General features: G+C 38.3%; 1 protein-coding gene across 4 annotated transcripts in view; it reads left to right on the forward strand.

Moving 5' to 3' along the window:
* Positions 1 to 14,541, forward strand: part of FAM135A (family with sequence similarity 135 member A) — a 140,554-nt gene extending 126,013 nt beyond the window's left edge. For all 4 annotated transcript variants that reach the window (XM_073336370.2, XM_073336367.2, XM_073336368.2 and 1 more), the window contains 4 exons: positions 8,002 to 8,153; positions 10,584 to 10,694; positions 12,285 to 12,398; positions 13,063 to 14,541. In XM_073336370.2, the coding sequence (XP_073192471.2) occupies positions 8,002 to 8,153; positions 10,584 to 10,694; positions 12,285 to 12,398; positions 13,063 to 13,268 (583 nt within the window). In that variant the 3' untranslated portion in view covers positions 13,269 to 14,541. The remainder of the gene's footprint in view (positions 1 to 8,001; positions 8,154 to 10,583; positions 10,695 to 12,284; positions 12,399 to 13,062) is intronic.
* Positions 14,542 to 15,103: the final 562 nt, after the last annotated feature.

Here is a 15,103-nt window from a genome sequence, read left to right on the forward strand (position 1 = left end):
TGACAGGGTTTAACATCTTTAAGGTGTTTTGTTTTCTGTCTACATCAATGTTTAAAATACATTAGTAAAATTTTTAAATATGACCCATTTTTGTAGTAGACGGAGCCCTAGAAATATCCACACTTGGGAATTCCTTCCTGTGGGGTACCCTCAAGCCCTTTCACCCCCATCTCAGGAAGAGCTGAGAGAAAAAAAACAAAGGAAATCAGCTGTTGCCACCAGCTAGTTAAACAACATATGCACAAACTTCTTAGGGACACAAAAATCCAATCCTGTTCTTAAAAAAGGTAAATTTTACTAACCTCCCCCTCCCCCTGCACACACACACACACAATACATTTTGAAACTTAGGCTTTTTGCTAAATCTTTAAAAAAACAATTACAAAAATTAAGCATCAAGATAGCTCTCTTGAGGTTCAGCTTAAAGGTTACAAACAAAATAAAAGCACCTGGGGTTAGCACAAAGGAGTCCACAAGCCCGTAAGAAATAAAAGAAATAACCCTTATCATGTCTTTCTAGACATTCCCTGATTTACTTACATAGCTGGGGTTTCAGGTAAGTAGGTTTGAGATCTGAATTAATGCTTCTTTATACCTTGTTTTAAAGCTGCTTGCAAATTGCTACTCTGTGTCTCCACTCTCCAGAGAACAAAAGACAAAAGAGGGTAGTCTTGTTTCAATTTTAAAAAGTTCTAGCCTTGCCATTGGCTTTTTTGGTCAGGTGCCTACTCCCTTCTTTTTACCTGTGGGCTTTTTTTTTTTTTTATCCTTTACAGGTAAAGCAAGTAGAGAACAGGGATTTTATAGCTAACTGGCTGGCTGGGTGTGCATAAAAGGGAGCTTCCCCTGCCCCTTCATTTATCACATAGCCTAATTCGAATTCCTGGAAAGATACTGGAACAAATTATGAAACAATCCATTTGTAAGCACCTGGAGGATAATAGGGTTATAAGGAATAGCCAGAATGGATTTTTCAAGAACAAATCATGCCAAACCAACCTAATTTCCTTCTTTGGCAATGATAATAGGCTAGTGGGTGTGGGGGAAGCAGTCAATGTGGTATGTCTTGTTTTTAGTAGAGCTTTTGACACAGTCCCCCATGACATTCTCATGAGCAAATTAGGGAAATGTGGTCCAAATGAAATTACTGTAAGGTGGATGCACATCTCTTTGAAAGACCATACCAAAGAGTAGTTACTAGTGGCTTGCTGTCAAACTGGGAGGATGTATCTAGTGGGGTTCTGCAGGGATCAGTCCTCTGTCTGGTACTAGTCAGTATTATTATTAATCACTTGGATAATGGAGTGGAGAGTATGCTTCTAAAATTTGCAGATAACGCTAAGCTTGGAGGAGTTGCATGAACTTTGGAGGACATGATTAGAATAAAAAATGGCCTTCACAAATTGGAGAATTGGTCTGAATTCAACAAGGTGAAATTCAATAAAGGCAAGTGCAAATACTTCATTTAGAAAGGAAAAATCATATGCTCAACTACAAAATGGGGAATAACTGGCTAGGTGTTAGTACTGTTGAAAAAAACCTGAGGATTATAATGGATCAGAAATTGATTTGGGTTAACGAAGTGATGTAGCGGCAAAAATGGCCAGTATCATTCTGGGATGCGTTAAGGGAGTGTCATATGTAATATAGAGGAGGCAGTTCTCCCCCTCTACTTGGCACTGGTGAGGCCTCAGCTGTAGTCTATGTTCAATTCTGGGCTCCACGCTTCAGAAAAGATGTGGACAAATTGGAGAGATTCCATGGGACAGCAACAAAAATGATAAAAGGTTTAGAACCTGACCTTTGAGGAAAGGTTAAAAAAAACTGGGCATGTTTAGTTGTGAGAAGAGAGGACTGAGGGAGGACCTAATAAGTCTTCAAATAAATTAAGGGCTATTATAAAGAAAATGGTGAGCAACCATTCTCCATGTCCACTCAAGGAAAGATAGGAAATAACGGACTTAATCTGCAGCAGGCGAGATTTAGGTTAGATATTAGCAGGGGTATGCTCAGGAATTTAAATGTTGTTGCTTTTGGAGCTGCCCTGGCCCCAGAGCTAGAGGCATTCCGTGCCCCTACCGATTATTGGGGAAACCCAGACCTCTGCTTTCCTCTCTTTGTGCACACCCCTGGATATTAGGAAAATCTTCTACTATAAGGATAGTTAAGCTCTGGAATTCCCATCATAGGAAGTTTTAAAAAACAGGTTGGACAAATAGCTGTCAGGTGTGGTCTAGGTTTACTTGGTCTTGCAGTAGTGTGGGGGGCTGGACTTTATGATTTCTCAAGGTCCCTTCCAACTCTACATTTCTGTGACTGTTAAGATCAGTACCTCACACAGTGGGCCATGATCTTGGTTGGAATCTGTAGGCACTTATTATAACTATGAATTCGGTGGCAAAAAACTGTTAATGCAGAATTAAGGTTGCTTGGTGTTATGTCATCCCCTTGCAGATCACGCAAAACTTTTGAAAACCAGGAAATGCACAGTTCAGGTTGCCCATGCACCCTCAACTCTGTCCTCTCTCAGCAAAGCCCCAGTATGCCCTGTTAATGCCCATACTTTTACTCTGCCAACTGCATAGTTGTTGAAATGTACAAGCTCTTCACCTCCTTTACAACCCATTTGCTCTCACCCAGAGGACTCCATGTAACACTACTAAAGGATCTAAACAGAAAAGGAGGAGCTGCCCATGTCATCTTCCCTCTGGTCCCCGGAGCTGACAGTAGCCAATGGGAATTTTTTGCATACACTCCAGGTGCAGTCAATATGGTGGAAGCCGTAATTGGGCTTGCTTGGTAAAGATGTGTTTGTGATATGAGGACACATGCAGATTACTTTGAAGCGTGTGACAGAACTGTGATTATGATACGAGATCTGTGTTTTGCACCCTCTCATGTTTTGCGAGAAAAGGAGCTGCATGTGTACCTTCAGGATCCAGTATGCATCATTTAAATGCAGAAATATGTAGGTTATCAGGACATAGGGCTTTTATTACAAAGGATGTTGTCAGCATTAAAGTGGAAAATGAAAACATTCTAATGCTTTAATAATGGTTAAGAGAAAGTGTAGGATGACAATCCTGTCAGTAAGTGTAAGGGACTTGTAAAAGGCTGTGAGGTGGTTCTTAAATTGTAATGTGTGCTCTTATTTCTGGGGAATTGACTAAGTGTGTGAGTGTATGCCAAGATCTGGAGCCAGCTGAACCTTATAGCACCAAGGACTAGTGTGAGTATGTGCATTTTGGGGCATTGCTCAATGAAGGTAGAAGAAAGGTGACGTGGGCAATCTTTTCCCCCTCTCCCCCCACTGACCTTCAGTACTGTTAATTCTAATCCTCCTTTTAAAAGGAGGTGAAGAGCATGTATATTTCAGCAACTCTTGGATTGGCAGAGCAAAGGTATGTGCATTAACAGGGCATATTGGGGCATTGCTGACAGAGGGCAGAGTTAAGGTTACATGGGCATCCTTAGCCAGGCATTGCTTGGTTTTCAGAAATTTGTTTTGTTCTACTCTGTGTTCTGCAAAGAGATGACATGCTACCAAATAATCTTAACGCTGTGTTAACAAAGTCTTTTGCCACTGGATTTTCTTACGTTTTGAACAGGAAAAGACTGGTTGGTAGAAGGAGTGACTAGTCATTTAGGCAGTTGCATATATCACAACCCTCAATTTGCATATTAAGCCAAATCAACCTATAGTAAGCAATTCCCACGTCATGGTGTACTCCTTGCTGTCCCGCAAAATTCTGCACCCTCATAATCCAGGAATTGCTGAGAATCCACACAATGGCACCCACACGTTTCTTTTCCTTCAGCAGTCAAGGCACCTGCACTGTCAGTTCCAAACCTCTGCACTATGTGTCTTTGGAAACACCACATTAATCTGCCCCAAGATCAGAAAGTAGCAACTTCCCCGTCTCCTCACTTCCCCAGGGGCGAGTAAAATACAGATTTTCTTGAACAACGAGTCCAAGGCTTGCTTACCACCCCTCTTCTTTGACACAACTGGCTGCTGACTATTCTGCTGTGTTCACAGTAAGCCGCTTCATAAAATAAAACACGTTATAACAGAAACAGCTTTTAGCAAGCAATATGAGATACTTCTATAAATTCGACCTAAATTCCTAGTGAAGACATCCGCTAAAGCAATTATACAAACTGGCATGACCTTGCTAAATATATATTATAATTTATACATATTATATAAATTAATACATCTCTACAGAGCATTTAGAGATATAGTAATATAATCTGCAATCCTCTCTTCTTCTCAGCATAATAACCAATTAAGACTAGAACACCCCTAATTTTTTCCCATCTTAGCTGACAGGAGTGAAGCCCAGGGTGGGAAGAAAGAAGAGCTAATGTTTCATGGAACAGAGTCTGAGAACCACAAAATAGTCAGCCTTTCCTTTTTTATTCTTTTTTTTTTTTTGGTCATTGCATTGCAATATTGGTATTATGATGATAAATCAGTAGCAATTACCAATCTTATATATTTTTGGTTTTGTTTAAAATAGTTTTCAAATGACTTTAGCTTGAAAAAAGTATAGCTGACATTTTAATATGATTTTTATCCAATTACAATACATGTTCTAGATGTACTTCAGATAACCAGTCATTAATGGATTTAAGGTGAAAAAACTCGTTTGATCTCAGTCTACAGCCACTGTAACTTGTTGCTATTAATTAGTGTAGAGAAGCAGCCCTAGATTGAAATAAGGGCCGTTTTTTCACACTTCGAAATAAAGAGAGAGGTGCATACAGTAAATTCTACTGTTGCATACAGTAAATTGCCTCATATTATCATTTCAGTTACAGTGTGGCTTAATCTGGGATATGTGGTTTGTCTTTTCTCTGTCCAGCTGATGAGAACTGTGCATATGTGATAGAGGTTAGACTAGCGGTACTGTTAATATTAGTTTTGGTGCTCTTTGGAGCAAAGTACTTATCATAAAATGATGTACAGACAGTTTATTCCTTCCTCCCAAAAAACCCTATCCAGGAGGGGGCTGCAATGTTGTGTTCTGAGGGGAAAAGCCACACACACACCCCTAAAAACTTTTTGAAAAAATGCTATTTTTTTCAGGGTTTATATCTCTAAAACCCATGGCTCAAATGACCCAAATGAGGGTCACTGTACTATAACCTTACTTAGCACTCTCACAAGGAGGGGTGAAAGTAACTTAAATTTCTTACCGGTACAGTCGTATCGCAACCTCCCTTCCCACCTACACATTTAACTTCATGGATCCCTTTGCATGACTTTGATACAGTAGCTGTCTACTAGTTTTATTCTAGAGTATTGCTAGTAACTTTAAGCTTTAACACTGGCTGTATAGTCATGGCTCCAGTGCTGGGAGAGAACTCTCCCAGCGCTGTAATAAAACCACCTCCATGAGGGGAATAGCTACCAGCGCTGTCTACACTGCCACTTACAGCATTGAAACTTTCCTTGCTTAGGAGTGTGAAAAAACACACACACACCCTCGAGTGAGGAAAGCTTCAGCACTGGTAGCTATTCCCCTCATTGGCTATATAGATATACCCTTTTGTGGATGACTTTCAGCTTCTTCATTTGTTGCTGTTCTTTTTAACTGACAATCCCCCATTTCCTCACTTTTATGTTTAAACATACCCGTTAGTGTGTAAGACGGGAAGAGGGCTGGGGAGGTGTCACAGACCAGCAAACAGCAGCAAGCTCCCACCATTGGGAAAGAGGCGTGAGATGAAGAAGTTTCATTCGGGGTGCCAGCTGCTTTGGAACCCAACTTGCACGCTGCCATGCCCCATGCCTTGCTTCCTCCTCTTCCCCCCCCCCCCCCCCAGCTGCTGGATCCTTCCTCTGGCACCCCATAGCTTCCAGCAACAGGGACTTCTGCAGAGACTCCTGCAAACAGCCTGGTCACAGGAGAAAGAAAGAGGGTCCCTGGCTCTGGTTCTCCCCGATTGAAGCCAGGTGAGCTCTCCCTCCCGCAGCTGGCTGAATAATGAATGAACCCAAGGGCTGGAAGCAGAGTACAGCGCTCTGGGCACAGAGCACAAAGCCACCCCTTCATCCTGCAGCACGCACACAACACTCGCTCCCCAAGCTGCCTCGTCCCCAAAGGGCCCGCGTGTATGGATCTGCACGCTGGAGGGCAGGCGGCACACAGGAGAACCAGCCCAAGGGAAGCAAGGAGCTTTCTGCACAAGCACACTCCTGAGTCCTGCTCGCATTGCACTCCTTTGACTCCCCTCCCTCCCTCCCCCGCCTGCCACCTTTCAGCTCCCCTAATCTCCGAGGTCAACTCTGATTCCCTCTCCAACTATGCTTAGGGGTGGTCAGTTAGGTTGCAGAGAGAGATGTTTGCTGCAATCCATTCTGCCTTCAGGGATTTCACAACACTGGACCCCTTCCAACAACATCTCCACTCCAGTGAGTCGTTCCCTCTTATCGAAGGCTGAAGTATGCAGTGTGTGATTCTGTAATCGACTACATTTAATTACTTTGTTCCAACGGAGGGGACAATCACAGTGGGTGCTTTCTACTGTAAATTATGCGCCTGTCACGACAGACTTGACCAATAAGAAGCAAGTGGTTACCATGATGGCACTCAAAAGCTAATGTTCGAAATCATGTGAACATCTTCCACCTGACAAGAAGTAAAAACTGAAAAGGAGCATTTTGTGTCTAGAGAATGTAAAATATATTTAATTCAAGACATAAATCAGATTTTTTGTTATTACTACAGTTAAACCTAGCCTATTTTACCCATTTGTACTGAATGCTTTGGCCACTTTCTTACCGGTACGCCGTACGGCTTACTTTCACCTCTGCTCACAAGGCATTGCAAATTTTAGAGCACTTAGAAGCGTTGGCCTTTAAAAAAGAAGGATAGAGAGATAACAGAAGGAGGTGGCTTTTCTACACACCCATATACAAAGCTCAGAAAGGTGTGAAGTGGTCCATTCATCTCAATGGGATGTTCTCAGCTCAATGAGAACACTGAGTAGAGGTTACATCTCAGTGCTATTGTTTCAGGTTGTAGTGTGAACTTTTCCATTCATCTCAGTGGGTGTTCTCATCCCCATTCTGTTGCACCACTATAATAAGCTATTTGGGTCATTTGAGCCAAGCTTACCTTGCAGCATATTTAATGGAAAAATCCTTTCAAAATAATTGCTCTCAGTATAAGAGGAGAGGCATGTACATGGTGTATGTATGGTATGATAGAGCTTAGGACAGGGATATACTTGTCCTGCTAGGTGTGCCCAAGTTTCAGATAGGTGAAGAATAGCCCCACTCCTCTTTACTAGTGGCGGTAACAAATTTGATATACTCCTGTCAGCTGTAGCTATCTTACTTTTGCAGCTAGCTCGACTTGCTCACCGCTCTGGAGGGACAACTGAACCATAAAGCTAAATATTCAGCTCTTTAGTCCATTCCCCAAGCAAACGCACCTGAGATGTTGCTTCCACCAAAAATCTATCCGGGGTGACATTTTCTTCCCCCCAGGAATACTTGTAGAATTTGTATCATACAGGTTGTCTTGGCAACTGATAAGCATCCATCCCACTAACCTCCACAGTCATTAAATACCAAAATGATGTCTTATTCAGTCATTCACATCACATTTATAATATTTTCTCAATAGTTGGTGTGTACCTGGTTCAGAAACAATAAACTTGAAAAAAATTGGTTGATGTGTTAACTGAAATAGGTTTTTTTATGTGTTTAACAATTCTGAGGAGCTCACAAAAAACTTCTCCCTAAGCTAGTTGGGCGTTTTGGAAAATATTGAACTTTATAGTAGTTTGTTTTTGTTTTGTTTTATTACTTAACATTTTGAAGTCACGGGGAGTGGCGGGGGGGGGAGGGAGATTGGAAATATTCCATTTCTTTCTTTCTTTACTCCTTAAATCGTTTATAAAGGCATCAAATTTCACTTTAAGGAAAAATAAAATAAAAAGAATTTCCCCAAGGTTTCATTTTACGCTGTTTTTCTTTTCAAATAGTTTTATTGGACATTCGTTGGGCAATTTAATAATCCGTTCAGTGCTCACAAGACCTCGGTTTAAATATTACCTCAACAAACTTCACACCTTCCTGTCTCTCTCTGGACCACATCTTGGTACCCTCTACAACAGCAGTGCTCTTGTTAATACAGGTAAAAGCTTCAGTGTTGTTTTCAATGGTATGAATTCAGGATACATTTGTTCAGGAGAAAATGAGTAGGCATCTCTTGCTTTTGAAATGTTAATAAAAGGCTCTTCTAGGGCCTACAGCTTTGTGCATTCTTTGAATTAGGAAAATCAGGCACATTCTCACACTCTGCTTTTAGGAACAAATGGAGAAAGAGGCAAGTGTAAAACCTTAATGGGAAAAAAGACAACCATTATAAGAGCACATCAGTCTGTTTGAACCAGTTTTTATGTTAAAATATTTTTCAAGGTATAACCTTCTAAGATTAGTTTATTGGTAAATACCTAGCTAAGATATAATTAAACAAATCTTCAAAGAAAACAAATGTAATAAACAGTTATATGCATACAGTCAATGAACAAAAACAACCTGTGATCTTTGTGTCCATAAAAACTAACCCAGACAGTTCAAATATTGAATATCAAATGTGCTCAACAAACTGCTAGTGAACAATGGTGTTCCCACACCTTGAATACTGCATGCAGTTTTGGTCACCCCCTCAAAAAAGATAAATTAGAAATGGAAAAGGCACAGAGAAGGGCAACAAAAATGATTAAGGGTATGGAGCAGCTTCCATATGAGGGGAAATTAAAAAGACTGAGACTGTTCATTTTAGAAGAGAGATGAATAAGGGGGAATATGACCGAAATCTTGAAACTTATGAATGGTGTAGAGAAAGTGAATAAGGAAGTGTTATTTACATAACACAAAGACCAGGGGTCACCCCATGAAATGAATAAGCAGTAGGTGTAAAACAAACAAAAGGAAGTAGTTCTTCACGCAACACACAGTCAATTTGTGGAACTAGTTGCCCTAGGATATTGTGAAGGCCAAAAGTATAACTGGGTTAAAAAAAGAATTAGATAAGTTCCTGTGATATGAGTCCATCAATGGCTATTATCCAAGAGGATCAGGGATGCAACCCCCTTGCTCTGCGTGTCCCTAAGCCTTTGACCACCAGATGCTGGGACTGGACGATGGGATGGATCACTTGATAATTTCTCTGTTCTGTTCATTCCCTTTGAGCTGTTTGGCATTGGCCACTGTTGGAAGACAGGATACTGGGATAGGTGTTCAATTGCTCTGACCCAGTACAGCCATTCTTGTGTTCTTAACAATCTACAGACCAAATAAACAATTAAGGAACATGTATAATCTATATGCGTACATTTTCTGAATAGAAAAAAGGTGAAAATTGTCGTGCATTATTTGCCCAAATATAATTGGCTAGAGTTGTGAGGATATCAGTGAAATTGAGTGGGCTTTTGAAACTTGGCATGTACAATATGTAGCCCTCAATGTATGCTTTACTGTGGTGGGGGGGAAAGTTTTGCCATAAGTGATCCCAAAAAAATTACACACTAAGCATGAACAACCTATTATTTGCTTTTAGTATTCCAGATGATGTGAGATTTGGATATTTGAGTATTTTCATAGTCAGCAGTGAGTCTAGTTGGCTTTAGTCATCTTAGTAATAAGGTTAGACCTTTCTAGGTATCATACAGAAAACTTTTATACTTTCTGAAGAGTTGTATCGCTTGTGATTGATCACGTCTCACGATACCATTTTTTTACAATAACCCTCATTGCTTTTCATATGTTTAATGGATTATAAATTTTAAGTTAATATTCCAGAAAACTCAAATAATTACATGCGATATAGCATTTTAGGACTGAGCATGACTAGCATTAAAACTTTGGGTACTAGCTATATATTTATTTGTGACCACTTGAGAATACCTGGTAGTTTGTTTTCTTCTGCTTTATAGAGATAACAAGGGCTTGTAAGAATTTCTGAAAAGTCATATTTAGACGGATGGCTTTACCCATCAACTGGGAAAAAAAGGTGCTGCACAACATCCAGGAGGGTATAATAATGAGACCTCTTTTCCATTCCTCTCCCCAGTCCAGAGAATGCCTTCCCTTTCTTTTCTGCCTACTTCCATGAATCTTGACCTCTGTGATTCTAAAAGTTATTTGTTTTGGTGACACTTGAGTCTCTTTTATATTTTAGACAAGTTATATATTTCAGCATCAAAACATCTGAAACATTATTTTAAAATGTTGAGGGTATGTCTGTATGTTACCTTGTGGTTAATATTTAAAGACATACCTTGATATTTTGGTGAAAGAACTTTTTCCCCTAGCACCAAGAATATTAACTTTGTTTTAACTAAGGACAGTATTCATTATTTATTAAATACATATCAGATAGGAAACAGTGATGGCTGAGAGAACTATAGAATGGTTGTGGGTTTGATAATGCTAACATAAATGTAAAATAAAGAGTGGGAAATGTAATGTATGGACATTGACTTTACACATTTAATTGCCGTTTAGTGATTCTTATTTTACTGCTGAAATATACTTACATCCACTGTATGTAACCATACAGGTCTCTGGTTTATGCAGAAGTGGAAGAAGTCGGGTTCTTTATTACAATTGACATGTCGAGATCATTCAGACCCACGGCAAACTTTCTTATACAAACTTAGTAAAAAAGCAGGTAAGTTTTGTTCATGTTGTTCATCTTGTAGACAAGTTTGTACAAGATGTCAATAAAAAGAAAAAAATAGAAAATATTTTTTAGATAAATAATTGCATGTTCTACCATTCTGTCAGCTCTACAGTCCATTATTTGTCTATACTAAGTATTACTTCAGAAATAAATCAGACTGTGTTTGTACTGTGGTAGGTAGATCATCAAGGACCTTTCTTTCTAATTAATGAACAAACTAGCCAACCTGTATTTGGGCCTGATCTTGCACCACTGATGTCAGTGGTTTCAGTGAGAGTAAGATTGAATGCATTATACAGTCATGAAGGACCAAAAGCAGGGGTTATGTCTTTTCATTTCTAGAACTGTTTGATAACCTACATATATTTTTTTCAGATGTTAAGCTTCTGTTGTAATATTTGTTCCAAGATCACTGATTAGGCAGTTAGTTTGTCACGGAGGTTATTGACATAATAAAAACCTATGACTTGTATATAAAGATTTTAATTCAAATCTTTCACTAACCTGCTAGCTATCCCCATTTTATCCTTCCATGTACTTTTCCCCACTCCATTTGTTTGTGTTATGCATTAAGTCAATGGCTAAGAATCAGTTTAGGTGGTGTCTGAGATGTTAATAGTTGAGGTTGATCACCTTTAAGCATTGTGAAGTGGATATCAGGTAAATATTGCTGAATGTGTATGTCAGGCAGGCGTGCACTGAGATGGAATCCTTGTGGAGCTCAGTCAGGCACTTGCATCACCAGCTAGGCTGTTGAGCCCTCCTAGGGATCCACCAGCCATCCAGGGTAGTGGCAGAGGTCCCTGGCACCTGAAGGTTCCATCCATGCTGGAGGCCTTCCAGGATGCTAAAGACAGCATGTCTTTGCCGGTGCTGCCGACGCCCCATCAAGACGTGGTCGTCTTGAGGGAAGCTGGCACTGGGGCCCACGCAACATTCCCCATCCTTGCGGCATTGCTCCCCAGCACCGCGGCAGAGATACAACGATTGGTGTTGGGGGCATTGGAGAGGCGATCGGCAATGGTTGAAGTGTTCTCCGACTGGCTTTTTAACATTATAATTCTTGATGTCTGATTTGTGTCCATTTATTCTTTTGCGTAGAGACTGTCGGGTTTGGCCAATGTACATGGCAGAGGGGCATTGCTGGCACAATCTACCAATGTGATATATGCCATCATGTGCCAGCAATTCCCCTCTGCCCATGTACATTGGCCAAACTCGACAGTCAACCTATTGCATGGGAGGGAAAAGCCTAGTCTTTCAAAAGTCAACTTTCACTTTGGTTGCTTTCTTTCAAGAAGTCCCTTATTTCAGTATTTTTGAAAGGTGTTTGGGTTTTGGACTATAATTTCTGGCTGTTTGAAAAAGTTCAGGGTTCTTGGAAGAGTTGAAATGTAACTTGATTGGATATTATTTTTTTAACTTTAATGAATGAAATTAATCTTCTTTCTTTTTTTACAATATCTAATAATAAATCAGTCTCCGGTTTCTATCTGAAAATTTTTATTATGTTTATCTTGCAGAAATTTTCAAATGATGCATATTGTTTATATTTACCATTTCTTTTCCTTCCTGCAGGTCTTCATTACTTCAAAAACATAGTGCTAGTCGGATCCCTGCAGGATCGTTATGTTCCTTATCATTCTGCCCGCATAGAGATGTGCAAAACAGCTTTGAAAGATAAACAGTCAGGTAATAAATGTGAAGTTTCTGTGTGTTTAGAACATGGATAGCTTTATAACCAATGTCAAGATAAATAAACCGTTATTTTCAAATAATTGAATTTTCCATGTAAGATTTCTCATACCTTTTTTTTTTTAAACTTAAACAGTAATATTGTAGAGCCTTGACCATATCCCCATTGAAGTCAGTCAGAAGCCTTGCCATTGACTTTGGGAGCAGAATGGTGCCTGTAATTTAAAAAAAAAAAAAGGCAGATTTTATTTAGCAGAGGCCCAATTCCATACTAGCAGTGAAAAGAAAGGGTTTTTCTTCCCCCCACTTACGAAGGATCATTTCTGATTATAGTTCATGATGAGATATTATGGCACATCTGTACTACAGCATTATTTGTCTGAAAAGTAAATAGACAAAATATTCTGGAGTCGTCATAAATTAGTACTGGTAAACACAATTTCACTATGAAATGCGAACAGTAAAATGTATGGGTTATAAGATTTTTTTTTTAAAGTCTATGGAAATTAGATTTCAAATGTTCTCTTAGTAGGGAGACAATATAAAATAGGTCTCTGTTTTCTAGAATGTGTTCATATTTTCATATTCAGGGACACATAATTGTAGCTCATTCTGGGTGACACGTAATACAAGTGGGTTTTTTTATTTTGTTTTTTTACAGGACCGATTTATGCAGAAATGATCCAGAACCTGCTTCTACCAGTTCTTCAAAACAAGGAATGTAATTTGGTCCGTTATAATGTCATCAATGCATTGCCCAATACAGCCGATTCTCTCATAGGGAGAGCTGCACACATTGCTGTTCTTGATTCAGAAATATTTTTAGAAAAGTTCTTTCTGGTTGCTGCCCTAAAATATTTCCAGTAGAAGAAAAGCATTTTAAGAGACTTGACTATTACCTCATTAACAGATGAATCAAATAATGTGTGGTATTGAAGTATAGCTGCAGCTGTATTTTAAGAGATATTTATACTTTTGTATGGAAGATAATTTATATCATCCATGTTTAGAGCTTTTTTAACATCGACTTTACTTTCTAGGTAATGTGGCTGTGCAATATTTTTTATTTGATTCTTTTTACTTTTCTATTACTTTTTCTTAATTTTTGGGTACCTAATTGAGTGGAGATTAAATTACAGTATGTACATTTGGTTGGTTTATTATTGGTTCTTAGACTACAAAAGTCAATGCTATATGGCTACATTTTAATAGAGGCTTTGGATGCCAAAATAAATTTGAATTTAAAAATTCTAATAAAGTATTATGCATCTGATTGTTACATTTTAGCATTGTAGAAAGTCTAACTGGAAAAACAATTAGCTGCTAAATTATCATACATTGAAAACAGCTATATCTGAAATGCTGGTAAAGACCATTATTTTAATGAGCGAACTGAGTCGTCTGTTCAGATATCACTACATCCTAATAATTTTCTACAAAATCATCGTCATTATTAAACATGTTATGCCTGTGGAAATATATTTTCTACTGATGATCTCAAAAACATGTTGGTTTACATATTCACTTATATTACTGGAACTTTAGTGTTCAGAAGTAAGCAGCAATTAGGGATTTTTGAATGTTTAAATAAACAACAGCTGCCTTCTAATAATTGGGGTGTTGCAAATTAAATAAAATTGCTCTTACTCTTTCAGTTCAGTTCTTCAAATGAACCTTTTACATGGACTTCCTTGTATGTACGTAAAATAAGCAAATGTAATAAATTTCTGCAATACTTTTATGAATTTAGATAATTTTTAAATATTCTTAAAATGTTTTATTGATTACAAAGTATTGTAAATATAAATCAAGGTATCTTGAAATGGAACAAAATTATAAACTTTACATGTTTAGTGATGCAGATAAAATGTTTTTGATATACAGGAATGTTAAAGGTCTGTTGACTTTTTACTGGTGCTGAATAGCATTGAGTTCAATTCCTCCTCCCTATCCCTTTACCTGTTTAAAACAGTAATGCACTAAATGTGGAAAGGAGGTAATATGTGCATTCTCTAATTATAATGAACAGAATTTTTTGAAAAATATTAATTGGTTGTATAACTAATGCATGTTTATTTTTAGCATTGTGTTATTGCATCTGGTGTTAATAAAATGAACAAATGACTCTACTAGAAAATTAAAGAAACTGAAATCTTTTGCTAGTTTTCAAAATTTTGGGAGACTGTATATATTTTGTATTATTTCACAGAGCTATATCAATACGAGTTTATAATTAAGTAACCTTGCATTTTGATAGAGTTTGTTCTTCTAATCTTTGTAAAATTATTTTTTCTCTGTAGTTTCAAGCTTCAAAAGACTACCTTAGACTAGTCAGCATTGCAGCCATTTGATCACTTCAAAGAATGTTGTATTATTGAGTTGCATGAGGCAAGTCCTTATGATGCTGACAGAGAATACAATAATTAATACATTCAGCTGTGAAAATGGCTGTTTTATTAGTGGTTGTAAATAGTATTTTACACTCGTATTACTCTAAAAATTTATTTTAAGCTCTAGTAAATGTTTGAATTATGTTCAGAGCTATTTTTGTTAACAAGAAACCAAATATTTTGGCCATCAGTAAACTGTGATATTAGTTTAGGGACCTATTCTAGCAAATAGTTTTGCCTGGTTCATGTTGATCAAATTAAACCATTTTTAACACATGAGGAGAAACCGTTTTCAAACCTGTTAGAAGATTC

Source organism: Lepidochelys kempii, chromosome 3 (genome assembly GCF_965140285.1).
Source record: "Lepidochelys kempii isolate rLepKem1 chromosome 3, rLepKem1.hap1, whole genome shotgun sequence".
In the NCBI taxonomy this organism is placed as follows: Eukaryota; Metazoa; Chordata; order Testudines; family Cheloniidae; genus Lepidochelys; species Lepidochelys kempii.